General features: G+C 37.6%; 3 protein-coding genes across 4 annotated transcripts; all 3 read left to right on the plus strand.

Annotated features, from left to right (window-relative positions):
* The first annotated feature begins 1,283 nt into the window (after nucleotides 1-1,283).
* On the plus strand, nucleotides 1,284-4,602 carry LOC106178321 (uncharacterized). The gene is made up of 4 exons (XM_013561444.3): nucleotides 1,284-1,511; nucleotides 2,053-2,133; nucleotides 2,690-2,836; nucleotides 3,356-4,602. Exons 1-4 carry the CDS (start codon nucleotides 1,403-1,405, stop codon nucleotides 3,505-3,507), a joined length of 489 nt encoding a protein of 162 aa, XP_013416898.2. The 5' UTR covers nucleotides 1,284-1,402; the 3' UTR covers nucleotides 3,508-4,602.
* A 1,758-nt stretch (nucleotides 4,603-6,360) lies between these two features.
* On the plus strand, nucleotides 6,361-9,059 carry LOC106171949 (uncharacterized). The gene is made up of 4 exons (XM_087012393.1): nucleotides 6,361-6,594; nucleotides 6,903-7,004; nucleotides 7,529-7,675; nucleotides 8,272-9,059. Exons 1-4 carry the CDS (start codon nucleotides 6,489-6,491, stop codon nucleotides 8,424-8,426), a joined length of 510 nt encoding a protein of 169 aa, XP_086868519.1. The 5' UTR covers nucleotides 6,361-6,488; the 3' UTR covers nucleotides 8,427-9,059.
* A 2,104-nt stretch (nucleotides 9,060-11,163) lies between these two features.
* On the plus strand, nucleotides 11,164-14,541 carry LOC106178319 (uncharacterized). 2 transcript variants are annotated; one of them, XM_013561441.3, is made up of 4 exons: nucleotides 11,164-11,511; nucleotides 11,828-11,917; nucleotides 12,538-12,595; nucleotides 14,078-14,541. In XM_013561441.3, the coding sequence occupies exons 1-4, from the start codon at nucleotides 11,352-11,354 to the stop codon at nucleotides 14,280-14,282; spliced, it is 513 nt and encodes a 170-aa protein (XP_013416895.2). In that variant the 5' UTR covers nucleotides 11,164-11,351; the 3' UTR covers nucleotides 14,283-14,541. The 2 variants fall into 2 exon arrangements, with proteins under 2 accessions (XP_013416895.2, XP_013416896.2); XM_013561442.3 differs by having other exon boundaries at nucleotides 11,168-11,505.
* Nucleotides 14,542-14,941: the final 400 nt, after the last annotated feature.

Genomic DNA, 14,941 nt, shown 5'->3' on the forward strand with positions numbered 1-14,941 from the left:
TTTTGGATTATTTTGTTATTAATAATTCTAGGAAGTATAATTGTAAAAATCAATAAAACATTAATGCGAAGCTTAATTGTCTATTTAATGATTGAATGATCGATTTATTTATTTATATTTTTAGATATTCATTTATATCTAGATCCCCCCCCCGAAATTGCAAACCTCCCTCGGTGAAAAGGAAAAAATAATTTAAATCTTTAAAATATAAGTCTGTATTAATTCAGGATTGTGACAACACAACCTTATCTCCTAAATAGCTGTCTGTCTGGAAAAGTTCGTCACAATTAAGGAGACATAAAACATGACTCTGAAGGCACTGTCACAGCTAGGGTGTAACACTGACATATGAGAAAGATTCCCCATACACCAACAAACGCAAGGGATTCGTAAGAATTACGTCGTTGTTCTGTGTTCGCATAGGGAGAAATATAGACTTTTTGACTTTTGTTCAAAAAGAATTCCATACGCTGCAAGTATTTTCATTTTAAATCGCCGAAAACAGTGATTACATACGCTCAAAGTCGTACTTGTAAACATTGTCACATACGACACTCATACGTACGTCTTTATGCTAGGCGTGACAGAACATTTACAGCCATGCCAACCAACACCAAAGAAAAAAAATTATCTCCAGCGTTGGCAGGGGTTAAAATTATCAACAACATTAAAACTGGCAGGCACCAGCTGGGTGAATCTCTAGGCCGCCGCCAGGAACTGGTCGTTAATATAGTAACAGTAGTATTTATTTCTTGTAACTGAATATGTTGGATTACAATGTCATTTCACTATTAAAATGTAAAATAAATAATAAAATATAAATAATCGGTGAATGTATAACAGTTAAAATGATAGAGGTCAAATAGGAATTTAGATGCATTTTCGCACATGAAAAGATATTTAAAGAACAAGTTGCACTTAAACAGCATGTGTTAAGAAATGCATTCTTAAATCACAATACTTAAATACAAGGCGACGCTGTCCTCCACGTGAAGAAATATCGGAGTCACAGGGACAGATGCCAACAGCAATTTATTTGAGAACAGAGATTCTTATTGCAAATTAATTATGACATTTAAAAAATTCCAACTGCCATTACCAAGTTCTTGAAGCCTGCACAGCTGAGGAGATTACAAATGACATACGTGTACCCTGAGTCTCCAGGCTGCCTCCACTGATTCCTATTCTAATACCAGCAAGGTGCCCGATATTGATGGGTGGATTGATGGCCGCCAATCCTTTGAAACTCCGGGTGATTTAAACCCTGTATATATACAGACACATATAAGTTTGTGTTGCACACGGGGATCAGTCTGCATCTTGTGTCTGCCTGGGTTTAGTTCCCTGGTCTCTAAAATCTCTGCCACATCTCCTATTAGCTCCATTCCTCCCTAGCAGTAACATGAAGGTCGCTCTCACACTGTGCGTATTGTGCGCGTTTCTGGCGGTGACAACAACAGAGGCCAGTGAAGATACGCTGAAGAGTCTCCTGATGAAACTCCTGGATGACAGTAAGTGGAGGTCGCCCGAGTGGTTTTTATTTTGCTCATCTTGATTTTTTTTCTCAATTTCCTTACATGGTTTGTAATGAGATGTAAGTATAAAATTAATGCAGTTTGGTGGCGTGTGATGAATACATCTCTCACCTTTTTTTTTTTTTTTTTTGTTTTTCGCTTCGTAGAATCTCATCTGAATTTCACTTGTTAAAATGTATCTAAGCTATAAATCTTTTTTACAATACTTATACCTAAAAAAAAAGCACTAGTTGCTTTAAGGGATCTGCATTCCGATGAGCACCCAAAGATTCTTACAAAGTTCTCAAAGAATGTTTGATTGGAGATAGGTTTGTTGTTTTTGTCTGAAAAAAGAAATAACATAAGCAGTATATTATTTTTTGTTGAAGAATGAATTAGAACACGAAGCACTGTTCCTTTGATAGGGCTTGTGAGAAAGAATTAATTTCTCTTACAAAAGATACCATTGGATGTCATACAGATTGAGTGAACTTTTTGCACTTCTTTACTAAAATATCATCATTTTTCTAACTTTTAGACACTGAGGAGGAGACGCAGGAGGAGGAATCGAATGACAACTACGAGGACGAGGAGGAACAGTTGCTGACAGATCTGAAAGGTAGGAATTCACAAATTTGTTCAACCTGTGGACACTTATTTGGCTATTTGGCATAAAATGAAATTTTAAATTGACTTTTGAAGGTTGGGAATCGAGTGTGTGTTTAATAACTGTTTCATGACCGTTCAATGCAGTTCTGATGTCCCTAAATTCCAGCAGTGAATTTGAGAATCGAACCTGAGATTTGCGTATTGCGTGAAATAGGATAATTTACAAAAATAAGTTATCCAAAACGAACAAAGACCGAACAGAAATGATTGGCGCATAGAAATTTCATTCATATAGCGATCATTTGTGACTCTTCAGCAACTCTAGGAATTTTTTCCATTCCGTAATTATAATAAATCGTGCGTTCATTCGGACGCTATTTTGTTTAGACAAAAACACAAAATCGAGAGAATAAGAAATACAAAAAATGTTTTCAAAGTCCTATGTATGCTTTTTGCAAAAAAAAAAAAAAAAAAAAAAAAAAAAAAAACTACTGAACAAGACTTGTCCACAACTTCAGACCGATTCACACACATGTGGTGTTGACTTCAATATTTCTTTCCCTCAGATGATCTGATGAACCTGGAAGCGTTCCGAAAATGCCAAAAATGCACCAAGACGAAGACGATGACCAAGACGCTGCAGTGCACTGTCTCTGAGTCACAAAAAGACGAGGAGGGCTTCTCACCGTGTAGAAACAGCGTTCTCACATTTAGTAAGTATCGCGATTTCATAGTTTTGTTTCTTTCTTTCTTTCTGTATTTCTTTATTGTTTAGTTTGTTTGTTTGTTTGTTTCTTTTGTTGTTTTCTGTTCATCGAATCTGATTTTTGTTCTATCGGAATATTTATTATGATCTTTCTTTTTCACATATTTTACATTAATTCGCATGTTTGTAATTTTTCTATTTTTGTTGGCGCTTGATATCTTAAAAAAGGCACCCTCTTCCGCTTTAACAAAACGCAGTTGAATTCGTATCTTATGATTTGTTACATGTGAATCATCGTTATTCAATATTCTCTTCATCATTCTTTTGTTTGACCTAATTGCAATGTGGTAACAGTTGCCATGTCTATTCCATTCTTTTCTATCTCTGTCTAGTTTTGTTCCATCCAGTTTCATTATCAGTACTGTTCTATTTAATTTCATTATGTACAATATTATATTGAAGACCTATACATATCCCGACTGTAGTATTGGCAGGGTAACATTAACGAGACGCTGTTTGTATTCAGGGGGACAGAGATACGAGAGCTGCCAGAGAAAGGGAGGACGCTGCAGCGGCCGTATCAAGCTGTGTGAGTCCCTGCGCTGTGTGAAGGCGGCGGACTGTTCCAGTGAAGTCCAGTGTGTCGTCTACACGAGAGACTGCGAGTGGATCTGCTAGAGACAGCCATGCTTTACGACGCCTCGTATTACTAGTGTGTTTGACACTATAATATTGTCTTAAAGCTAAAAAGAACTTTTTTCATTTTAAAGCCAACTGCTTGTGCACTGGTGTTTGAGAAATAGTTTGAACGTACGATAGGCAGATCTAGTTTTGCTTAGGGAATCGATTTGATACGAAGCCACACATTATTATAACTTGCTATTTCGCTTCAACCTGAAAAAAATTTGAAATTCTATATGCCCTACTGAAATACAAGGCAGAACGTGCAGTAGGCATATCCAGTTTTATGACATTTCAAGAAAATGTGATAGCCTTTGAATAATTCTTTCAAAAGTTTGATACAAGTCACCAGGATTATTCTGACGAGCAACAGCCATGATGGAAATAGACGGTGTGCCATTGTCTTCTCTTGCGTAATTTAATTTGAAACTTTGACTTAGTTTTCTTATTGACATCAGAGATTCGGTTGATGTTATTTTTACATCAGTTTTTTACTTTATGTAAAAGCAGCACATAAAATGTGATATATATTGAAATCATCAATTACCTCGTAGTGAAGGGACTATATTGTCTCTGTTGTTCTAATTACAGCAATAGCCTCAAAGTTTTATTCACAGATTGTGGCATTATCGATATATATAGTATGTTTTGTATTTCGAATCCTAATGGCGCATATTAGTTGCTACAATGTAGCCTGTTTTTAGATGCAATATTTTTTTACGAATGATAATGCATCTTGGATTATTTTATTAATTGTGCTATATTGTAGTCGGGCATAAACATTAACAAAATATTTGCAGGTAGTTACGGCAGTATTGTACTAGCAATACCACTCCCTTGCCTGTTTTCACAATGCACACTGAAAGTTTTGATATCGTGAAGTAATCGCTGGATTGCAGTACAGTATATTCTGTCCTCCTGCTGATCGTGGACAGCTATACTGGTGCTTTACAGACAACATTTACCAAATATCCAAAGTGAGAATTAAATCTGTCATTAGTGTTACACTCTCCCAGATGCTGTAACATGTTGTGAATATCAAGACACATTAGAGACAGAAATAAAATGCATTGAGTGCTATAAGGTGTCAGACATTTTGTTTTATGTTCTTCAACATCTATTCGTCAAGGTGAAAAAACATCATGGTTGACCTCCGTCTAATTAAAGTATTCGTTTACAAAAGTCCATCAACAACGTACGTGACCAAAGAAATTTTACCAAAGTTTCTAAATGCTGCTCGTTAAAAAAACCATTCCGCAACAAGTCAGAGAGTAAATGTGCAAAAAAATGTTCATAAGCTTTGTAGTTGGATCATAAATGAAAATTATCAAACACAAACCAAAAAGCGTTTATACCGTTAGCTATACCACCTAGCGGTCAGTGAGTGTGAACACGTCAGTCTGATGAAGGCCTACGTCCAGGTTGGCCGTAAGCTAACGGTATGAAAATATTCCGGCTTGTGTTTGATAATTTTCATTTTTAAAGTTTGAGACTAGTTCAGTATATATTCTCACTGGGCAGGTCAACGTCGACGCTAAGGAGACTGAACGTTGATGAGCTAAAAGTCCAGTAACAGATCACATAAGCTTTATTCATGTAAAGTTTCATAAACTGAAGGTCCAGTAATAGCTTAGATAAACTTACTTAGCGTAGGGTTTAATTAACTAAAAGTCCAATGAGAAAATCTTTAAACTTCAGTCTTGTAGAATACGACTGGGAGATTTATTTATACAGTCATATGTACACATACTGTCGACGAGGAAAAAATTGGGAGGGGTTTTGCTCCAAGATTTGGAAGATTTTTTGCAAAACGTAGTAAGAGGAATGTAAGAAAAATAAATCGATATTGTAGTCCATGTTCAGAGAGGGATAATTTTTCAACGAGCGAAAGAGTCTAAATGCTTTTTTTAAATCTTTCTATGTCATTGTCACATATGTATCACGAGGGACAAAAATAGAATAGTCCAATAAAACAATTAAGAACTCTAAAAATGCACGTTTTGGACCCCCCCCCCCCCTCTCGTAAAAGGATTAATCTTTGGAGATGAAGGCATCGTATGTCTCGTTTTCCCTGTCGCTAAATCGTAACTAATCGCAGGCAGCTACTAGTTGGCTTCCAAGTCACAAACTGACATTAATTTCAGGAGGATATATTTACATATCAAATCCACCTTGTATACAATATCCCACCAGACAACCATTCAGGTACTCGCTAATTGCTCTTATATCTCCATTTACCTGCCTGGCTGTGTGGAATTGAATGGAGAATGGACGAGATGTCTGGCGTACAGAAAGACATCCAGATTTATGGGGTACCCTAAATGGCTGATAAATGATTGGGTGGGTAGTTTTTCAGATTTTTTTTATTTTACTTTTTTTGAAAGTACATTGTGATTCACATTAAGTTTAAGGCCCGAATACAGATTTTATTTATTTATTTATTTATTTATTTATTTATGTCGCGCAAAATCTGTGTTAGGTTGAATTAATCTTGACCTGACGTAAATGATCATATAAACAGTGGCTACCAGCCAGTCTGGTGTAAGTAATGACCGGTCCCTATGTGCCAAAGTGGCATAAATAATAACTGGTCCCTTCCAGAGTCAACTTGACATAGACCAGGGCCGATCCCTGACATTCAGTCTGATATGATATTCAAGTGGCACCTTCATTTATGCAACAGTTACTGCCTGCACCTGTGAAGACTTTGCCATAGTTCCAAAGCACTATTTTCGAAACCATTACCCTCTCCCCTCTCATTAAAAAACACATTAAATACCTCCCGGCATTTTATTTAATTAAACGCGCTGTATCACAAACACGTAAGGTGTCAGCGGTTAACTACTTATCCCCTACTATAAACTGGGAACGCTAGCGTCGTTCACTCCGTCACGCACACCTCTGCCCGCGTCTTGGTGTCTCGTTTCTTAATTAACGGTATCATCACTGTTTGTGTCGTCTTAACCGTTGTCTCCGCCATGAGGATCGCCCTGCTCTTGTGTATGTTGTGTGCTGTCGTCTCCACCACCAGCGCTGGCGACAGGGAAAATACGTTAAAGAAGCTCCTGTTGCGTCTTCTAGACGGTGAGTTGAAGGACTATTTTTCAAAATACTGTCTTGTTTTTAAGTATGTGATCATGAGAAACACACTGTACCAGACTGTCTGGCAGACATAATAAATAGTCCTTATGTGTCAGTTTAGCATTAAAATGATTGTTTAACTGGTCACAGTCAGGCGAGATAAGATGGATGTTAAAATGTATTCTTACAAGAGCGTGCTATTTTTTCATAAAGCACTAAAGCTAGAGTACAAATATAGAAATAAATAAATATTCATACAAACGGTCTTTTGAGTTTAAATAAAAGATCAATCGTCATCCTTCCCTCAACAGAAGAAACAGACAAAAGTTCTGAACATTCGAAAACAGAGGAGAAAGACGACGTTAAAGAAGAGGAAGAGATAGACGACCATGATGAAGACCTGACTCTGAGAGGTAAATAATACAATTCTCCAGCATAATGCCATTGCTTCTTTACATAAAATACAGAAGGGATATATAACTTTTGGATTCGTTGTTGTTAATTAACACATAGTTTAAGTTTCCCGGCGTCTCCCTGCTTGCTGGTCATTGCAGAAGCCACTTTTGAATACATACACATACACTGGACAATACTGTATATTGAACGGATAACAACTCTTCGAATGATATACATATTTCACAATAAATACATTGCAAACAACTCATAGATATGAAGTTTTTTACCACGACAACGGCGGTTATCACAATTATTTTGGAATTTCTGATTGCCATCTTACCACGTGACTTCCATAGTTGGCTACCCTCTGTATTTATCTTTTAAGAGATTATAACAAAAAGAAAACTTTGAATGTCGGAACGGATTCAGTAACCATTAGTAATTATGGCAAAATTGTTATTTACCCCAGGAGAGTCAATTTTTGGCCAAAATAAAGTCGTTATCCATTTAATCACACTGTCTTTTATTTGCCTCTCCCCAGGACTGATCGGGCTAGAGGAGTACCTGAAGTGCCACAAGTGTGAAAAGAAAGACATCCACACCCGACCTCTGTACTGCAGAGTCAGCGAGAAGAACGTTGAGAGCGGAGAGTTTGAAGTGTGCGAAGTTAGCCAGCGGATTATACACAGTAAGTTAGCCAGCGGATTATACACAGTAAGTTAGCCAGCGGATTATGCACAGTAAGTTAGCCAACGGATTATGCACAGTAAGTTAGCCAGCGGATTATACACAGTAAGTTAGACAGCGGATTATGCACAGTAAGTTAGCCAACGGATTATGCACAGTAAGTTAGCCAGCGGATTATACACAGTAAGTTAGCCAGCGGATTATGCACAGTAAGTTAGCCAGCGGATTATGCACAATAAGTTAGCCAGCGGATTATACACAGTAGGTTAGCCAGCGAATTATACACAGTAAGTTATCCAGCGGATTATACACAGTAAGTTAGCCAACGGATTATACACTGTAAGTTAGCACACATAATACATGCAGTCCACGTCACATTAAATACATACTGGTGTTAGACATGATGACTGTCAGTCAGAAAACAAAATACCTCAGATTTTTTGGTCCTGGTCATGGTATCTTGGTCTTTTTTTGGTGTGCTGATGTTCTGATGTTAAAACTAAACAATTTGTTCGTGTATTTGTTTTTATATAACAGTATGATTGTTCCATCGATTGAAAATAGGTTAATTAGAATATTAATCATTTTTCTCTTCAGGCGGTCAAAGATTCCAAAATTGCAAACGCAAGGAAGGCAGCAAATGCACAGGTGAAGTGAAGGAATGTGAGTCGAAGAGATGCGTGCTCACTTCCGGTTGTAATGGACCAATCACGTGCGAGGTGTACACCAAGAAATGTCACAAAGTCTGCTAAAAACGCTGTCTAAAGAAGAAGAAAGATTGTCGCACTTTGTTCTTTTACAGATCTAAGAATACACTTGACTAAATCTTGACTGATTATGTCATATCAACTTGTAGGACATGAAAATGCTGGATTCCTTACACAAAACTATAAATGATATTGGCGCCAATTGGAAGTGCTTTACAGTGGCTATTGGAAAAGGAATCGTTCCTAATAATAAAGTAGATCAAAATATTTTAAAACATGTCCTTTTATGGGTAATTATTTTTACTGCCAGCTTCCTATAGAGGAACATAGAACTAATTGTAGAATTCCATGCCTTTGCTGGCAATGATGTTCTGGTTCGGGAATATAGAAGAAGGAACTGAATTTTCAGCAAGCTTTTGTTGTTTAGATAAACAGTTTTTATTTGTAAGTTTTAGATGTTAAGAAACTTGAAGTCAACTTACAAAATGACTTAATTCCCGTTTCTGTAGGGATGCTCGTGAACCGTGGTGTAATGGTAACACACAAATCGACTCCTCGCAAAGTCCCCCAAAACTGCAAACGCAGTTAGAGAACCAGTTTCGATTCAGAAATCTGACATTTGTTAGGACGCTAGTCTACTGTAGAAGATACAGCTTTCATTAAAGATAGAAAATTTAACATGTGCTTTGTAATGCATTTCTTTCTTTTTTTTCTTTTTGTTATCATCTACCCAAGATGTTGAGTTCACTGTAAATTTTTCAACAGCAGTCTACCTGAAATGGGCGTCAATCACATGATATGATCCATGCCACTTCTGTCTGCCAGAAGAAAAATAATTGTCTACAAACTATTAGCGTAGGTGCATTGATGATCTCAGTGTCTTTACAGTTCAGCTGTTGTCTTAAACCGTGGCACATAAATCTACCAGAATTAGCTTTTTAAAGCAAAACAAAACAATTGAACTCCCTCTACCAGCAGACAAACTGTCACCTGAAAACCAGAACACATAAAACTGTCACATTCACAGTGATTTCTTGTCAACGATTGTAAGACAGGAGTAAAGTAATTAGGACAAAATGCTAATTCCCGGGGTTTATTTATAACGTTTATTTCACAGTGGGTGTTAATTCACTAAGGAGTGGAACCGTGGTTTGGTATTAGTTCAGCGTGGTAGACGAGAACAGGTGACGCGGAAAGTGACACCAAGGACATTGGCGAGGACAACGACAATGTGCCATGATGGCTAAATGAACGTTATGCGTGTTTGTGTTTGTGTCTGTGTAGGGGGTGGGGTATTAAGTGGTCTGGCATACCGAGGACAGCCTACGCGCGTTCCAGTCAATATTACCACCCGGTGAAGTATGCAGGTGTGGGAGGGAGGGAGGGGAGGTGCTGGGGGGGGGGGGAGTTCACTCAGTCCACTCAGTAAATGATTAAACGTGCAGGCGGATTCATGCTGTAATGACAACAACAACATCAAAACATTTTAATTTTAATTCAATTAAAATTGTTTTACCTAACAATAGCGATTTCTCAATACCAGAGAATACAAGAGCCAGAGGTATAAACTGCAGAGTAAAATTTAAAGTAGATACTTTCCCATCTAATAAATCTCATGGACTCGACACCAGTGTAGTTACGTGTGCCACCCCGACGCATTAATTACTGAAACTGATCTCCATGTAATTACAGTCCAACCACAAGTCAAAGTTTTCAAGATATTTCCATACCGCTACTAATAGACTCAATGGTTAACGCTCAGCAACACCCCAAGAACCACGTTGCCAGAATCCATGGTGCTTCACAGCAGCTTGTCTCATGGTCCGAGTAAGCTCACGTTATCGTTTCCTTCTCCTTTATGTTTTAAAGTAAATGTCTTTTATATAAACGTTGGGCCGTGTATGTGTTGTCATATATCAGATAAATCTTTTCAGTTTGTTGACGGCCAGGATATAAACGGAGGGAGGGGGGGTCTCTTTTGCCGAGTCTGTCTATTGCTCAGACGCCAAAGAGAGTTCCAAAACGGTTCTTCATATTTGATTGACTCGCATGAGATTTCAAGATACACTGACTGACTTTACAAATCGCCCGTTTCTTCAGTAAACCGAGGATAAAAGGAATCTTGAATCCATAACCCTGAAAAGTCAGTACATTAATCGTATCAAGATAATGTGACAAACACTAGTAAATGTTAGCTCAAAGACTCAATGCTCGCGCACCTTTGAAGCGGTTTCCTGTGGTGACCCTGTTTGGCCACAGAATCTGCTAGCAGTCTGTTACAAAATTCTATACATTTTTAGAGGCACATGAGATATCAGATGGTGTTCTGTTTACATGACCCGCAATAACACAGAACTGGCGGTGACACAATGATTTGATATCACCCGTATACCACTGGCTTAATTTAGATGTAACCATAGAAGACAGTTAGTATCTCTTTCTCTTTCTGTCTCTCTTATTTCTGTTTGCGTGTATTTCATTGTGTGTGTGTGCGTGCACGCGTGCATGTGTGTGTGTTTGTGTGTGTGTGTGTGAGAGAGAGAGAGAGAGAGAGAGAGGGGGAGGCAGGGTTAGGCGTCTCATTACGCCCCTGGATAAATTCCACCGATTAAAATGTTTGCTCCACTTTGAAGTACACGTTACAAAACATTTGCAGCCATCATTTGCCTATAAATGTGTCCCTAATGGATATATATAAGGACATGGATGTCTCTTAAACCACCGACCAGTGTGCTTGCATAAAATTAGACCAGAAACGCCTCCATATATTAAACCACCCCTCACTGGTGACACTAAGGGGTACAGAAATCTTCTTAACCAGACCGTCTAGCGTCTCACATTGAGTCAGTCGTGTGTATCCACGCGGAGGAGCAAACGTCTTCACCAAAACTCTACTCGTACACCTTCCTTCCGCTGCCACATTCACTTAAAGAGGGAGGGACGCCGTCTTCATCAGACGCCAGGAGAAGCATGAAGCCTGTCGTGGGGATATTGATCTTGCTGTGCGCCGCTCTGGGGGTGGTGAACTGCTCTGCAGACGACACCAGAGAGAAACGCAGCTCTTTCACTAACATCCTCGACGTGTTAAAAAGAATTCTGTATGATGACGACAGCGATGATGATGGTAACGGTAGCTTTGTTTTTAGGTCGCTTTTGCACTTCTTCTTCTTGATTAACAAAGAATTGTGAATTTATTGTGAATTCCTTCTCTATAATAATGTAGGCAAATAACAAAAAATTGTAACACTCATGTTAAGAAACATATTTTGTGTATCAATATTTTAGTTAATGAGTAGGGTTATACAAGAAGATACAGCTATACCTCATTCGTGTGGATTGTAGAACAAAACAGACTGTAAATTTCCTAAAAAGTATAAGAATCCTCGTCTTTTCAATTGCGTTATTACTTAAAAATATATACAATAATGACAAAAATTAATTTGTAGACCAAACCGAAGATAGTTTTGACGACGAAGGCGACAATGACGTCAAAGAAGAGGATAAAGAAAACTGGGAAAAATACTTAGAAAAACTAGGTACGAATGGTTATTGTGTGTGGTGCATTCCTCAACACCAAAAACTTATTTGTGAGTTCTTGTTATTCAGAAACCAACATGATAATGGTTGTTTCTCTGTCTGTAGAGAGACATTATACGGTCTCGGTTATTAACTGTGACATTCCAGTCACCCAATGTACGTCTGAGGTATGTAATGGATAAGTAGGTCAAGGAGAAGTGTGGAAGAGTTTGTGTGTAGCCAGGGGTATTTGTATGTATGTGTTTGCGCGTGTTCGCATGTGCGTGTGTGTGCTTCTGTTTATATGTTCACGTGTGTGCGTGTGTGTACTTGTATTTGTGTGTTCGCGTGTGTGCATGGGTGTGTGTTTATGTATGTGTGCGTGTTGGGGGATATGGGCTGACAGGTAAACAGTTAAAGTATATATAATAGCATGCAAATACTTTTTTCAGTTATAAAATATTCCTGTGGCTTTATAATGTTATTATGTCCTTCAGAAAATAATGAAAAATAATGCACCTCGATAGAGCCCCTGTTTTATGCATATCTTAATTAGTATTTTCATTAATACTTTCATTCTCTTTTCTTTCTTTGTCTTCATCTTTATGGAAAAAATATGTAGTTGATTAAAACATTTCAGGAAAATGTGAGAACTGCACCAGTACATCCCATCGTTGGATAGTTACCTGCGGCAAAAGGTAAAGAACAATATGCACTACATCTCTACTAAACTATGGTCACAGTGCAAATTTTGAAGCTATAGATGTTTTTACAAGATGGCCGCCAATAGCCATAACAGCCATACAAGTTCTTTCCAGCTATATATGTTTTACTAAAATATTAAAATATTTCACTTTTAGGTAAGACTTTTGGTATATAACATGTCAGAGTGGTTTCCGATAAACTTAGTGGCATGTTTAAGGCAGACTTTGCCCAGTTTCATCAACTCTGAACAGCGCTATCTTCTGGATGACAGTATCCATTGGATGGAATTGCTGTCCTCTGAGCAATTATCCTGTGCGTTAAGTAACGTTTACTTAACACTAGAAACTTATTTTTGTCTCTGGTACTGCTTTCCATAGGTTAAAAAAGATTGCTGTCCCCCGGATAATTTTCCAGAGGATAACAATTTTATCTAAAGGCCAGTGTTAGCAATAGGATAGCGCTATCCCATATTGATAAAACTGGGCCCGAGAGTTTTATCCAAGATGGCCGCAAATGCCCATTCTAGAGTATACCTATGATACCGGACCACACCCTCCTTGTTAAACAATATAAAGCTTTAAATTTTGCGTACAACTTCAATGTTAAAATCTAAGTCAACAAAATATCTGGAATTTATGATTAGCTCTAAATCATGCTTGAAAATTTTAATGCATCAATATTGAAGACAACTGTAGTGGATCGTTATTTAACTGAGTGTTGGGTGTCATTTAGGATTTATCATAAAACTTTAATATGATGTTTAAATAGTAAATGTTTGCAAATAAATCAATATGTAGCGTAAATTTGTGATGAGGCATTGGCATGGGACAGGTCATATATGCTGAAGTGGAATTGGCGGCCATTTTGAATTGTCACGTTTCTCATGCATAGCTTCCATGGGACTTATAGTGTGTTGATAAGGGGCCTTCACGTAAATACATGGCGAATAATAAATTATCTTGCAATTTTGTCCAAGTGAAACCTTGACTTGCCTGGGTATATTCCACATTTGTGAAATATCGGACTGGATAAATGTAGTTTCTTTTACCAGCCATATCCCTCAATGCTATTGGCAACATATATTTATGATCATAAGTAAGTACATAGAACTCTAGATCATTTTATGTAGACATTGTTAGCTCATGTAAATCATAAGTACCATCACAGGGGCGGATCCATATATTATTGAGAGCCTTCCCAATTATCTTGTTGACCCATCCTCCATTTTTGACCGAGTTCCAACTCACGTTGAATTATTTGATAATCAATGTAGATAAGTTCAGGACTTAATTTGAGTAAATTCAATTCGTCCAATCTCTGAAAGGTCTTCAGATCCGACGGACTGGGACAATAAAACTACTGAACTACATATAGCTCTTAATTAAGACAAATTGGCTATCGGCTATTTAAAAATTCAAAACATCTTTAAAGATCGTGATCTTATTGTGATATGTTCATGTTTTTACCAATTCCAGGAGCACGGCCAAAAAAGGGAAGTACGAAGTGTGCGGTTACATCCAGGGATCTCGGAAATTTTACTCTATAAAACAGTTGGAAGGAGAGTGTTTCAACGGCGGAACATATGAGTTGTGTGCTGTGAACAGGTGCATGAAATTAAAGGGCTGCTACGGTAGGTTTGAGCTTCTTTACTGGAAGACCACCTGCAGGAACCAGTGTTAATTGACGGACACGGACGCAGTAACTGGCCGGGCAAGCCGAACGGCGGAACGAAAATTCACGAACATCATTTATTACTTGAAATCGGCGGCTTCATAATTCAAAGAAGAAGCCAATTAAGACAATTATTTACAGATATGCTGTTTCTTTTAATGAAATATTAGACAAGAAAATAACAAAGTATATGTTATTGAAAGTATACAAGTATAACTAATGGCGGTATCCGCTGCTTGCCAGCATAATAAATATAATAATATAAAAACAAATCAAAGACATTAGGTATTGTTTATTGTGATCTATACTGAAAACGTGTTAAGAATGTTGTCACCCTTCGCCCAAAACTCCTAATTTACTGCCTTACATACATTCGTTTGGGTAATAAACAAATCTTTGGTGATCATGGCTATAAATCTATTTACATTTATACATATTTCATCTTTCGGGTGACATCATATTTGCGATTTTGGTGTAAAATCTGAATAAACCTGTTTCTCAAATTTCTCTTTTACTAGTACCTGAGCACACACGATGACAATTTTAACGCTGATTTAATGACATCATTTAGTATTCCAAATCCTGCCAGCGATTTTTCTTAAAAGTCTTAGTTCAGAATTTATCGTTGATAAAGCAAAATTATGATTTGTTTAATGAAAATCGGTTAT

Source organism: Lingula anatina, chromosome 5 (assembly GCF_051362555.1).
Source record: "Lingula anatina isolate TDL-2025a chromosome 5, LinAna3.0, whole genome shotgun sequence".
NCBI lineage: Eukaryota > Metazoa > Brachiopoda > Lingulata > Lingulida > Lingulidae > Lingula > Lingula anatina.

What these genes read in the sequence shown, in the direction of transcription:
- LOC106178319 (XM_013561441.3), top strand. Translation starts at nt 11,352, where the DNA reads ATGAAGCCTGTCGTGGGGATATTGATCTTGCTGTGCGCCGCTCTGGGG. An exon ending in CAGCGATGATGATGGTAACG is followed by an intron (nt 11,512 to 11,827) that starts GTAGCTTTGTTT and finishes ATTAATTTGTAG; the next exon opens with ACCAAACCGAAGATAGTTTT. An exon ending in AAAATACTTAGAAAAACTAG is followed by an intron (nt 11,918 to 12,537) that starts GTACGAATGGTT and finishes AAAACATTTCAG; the next exon opens with GAAAATGTGAGAACTGCACC.
- LOC106171949 (XM_087012393.1), top strand. Translation starts at nt 6,489, where the DNA reads ATGAGGATCGCCCTGCTCTTGTGTATGTTGTGTGCTGTCGTCTCCACC. An exon ending in CCTGTTGCGTCTTCTAGACG is followed by an intron (nt 6,595 to 6,902) that starts GTGAGTTGAAGG and finishes TTCCCTCAACAG; the next exon opens with AAGAAACAGACAAAAGTTCT. An exon ending in TAGCCAGCGGATTATACACA is followed by an intron (nt 7,676 to 8,271) that starts GTAAGTTAGCCA and finishes TTTTCTCTTCAG; the next exon opens with GCGGTCAAAGATTCCAAAAT.
- LOC106178321 (XM_013561444.3), top strand. Translation starts at nt 1,403, where the DNA reads ATGAAGGTCGCTCTCACACTGTGCGTATTGTGCGCGTTTCTGGCGGTG. An exon ending in GTTGCTGACAGATCTGAAAG is followed by an intron (nt 2,134 to 2,689) that starts GTAGGAATTCAC and finishes TCTTTCCCTCAG; the next exon opens with ATGATCTGATGAACCTGGAA. An exon ending in AAACAGCGTTCTCACATTTA is followed by an intron (nt 2,837 to 3,355) that starts GTAAGTATCGCG and finishes GTTTGTATTCAG; the next exon opens with GGGGACAGAGATACGAGAGC.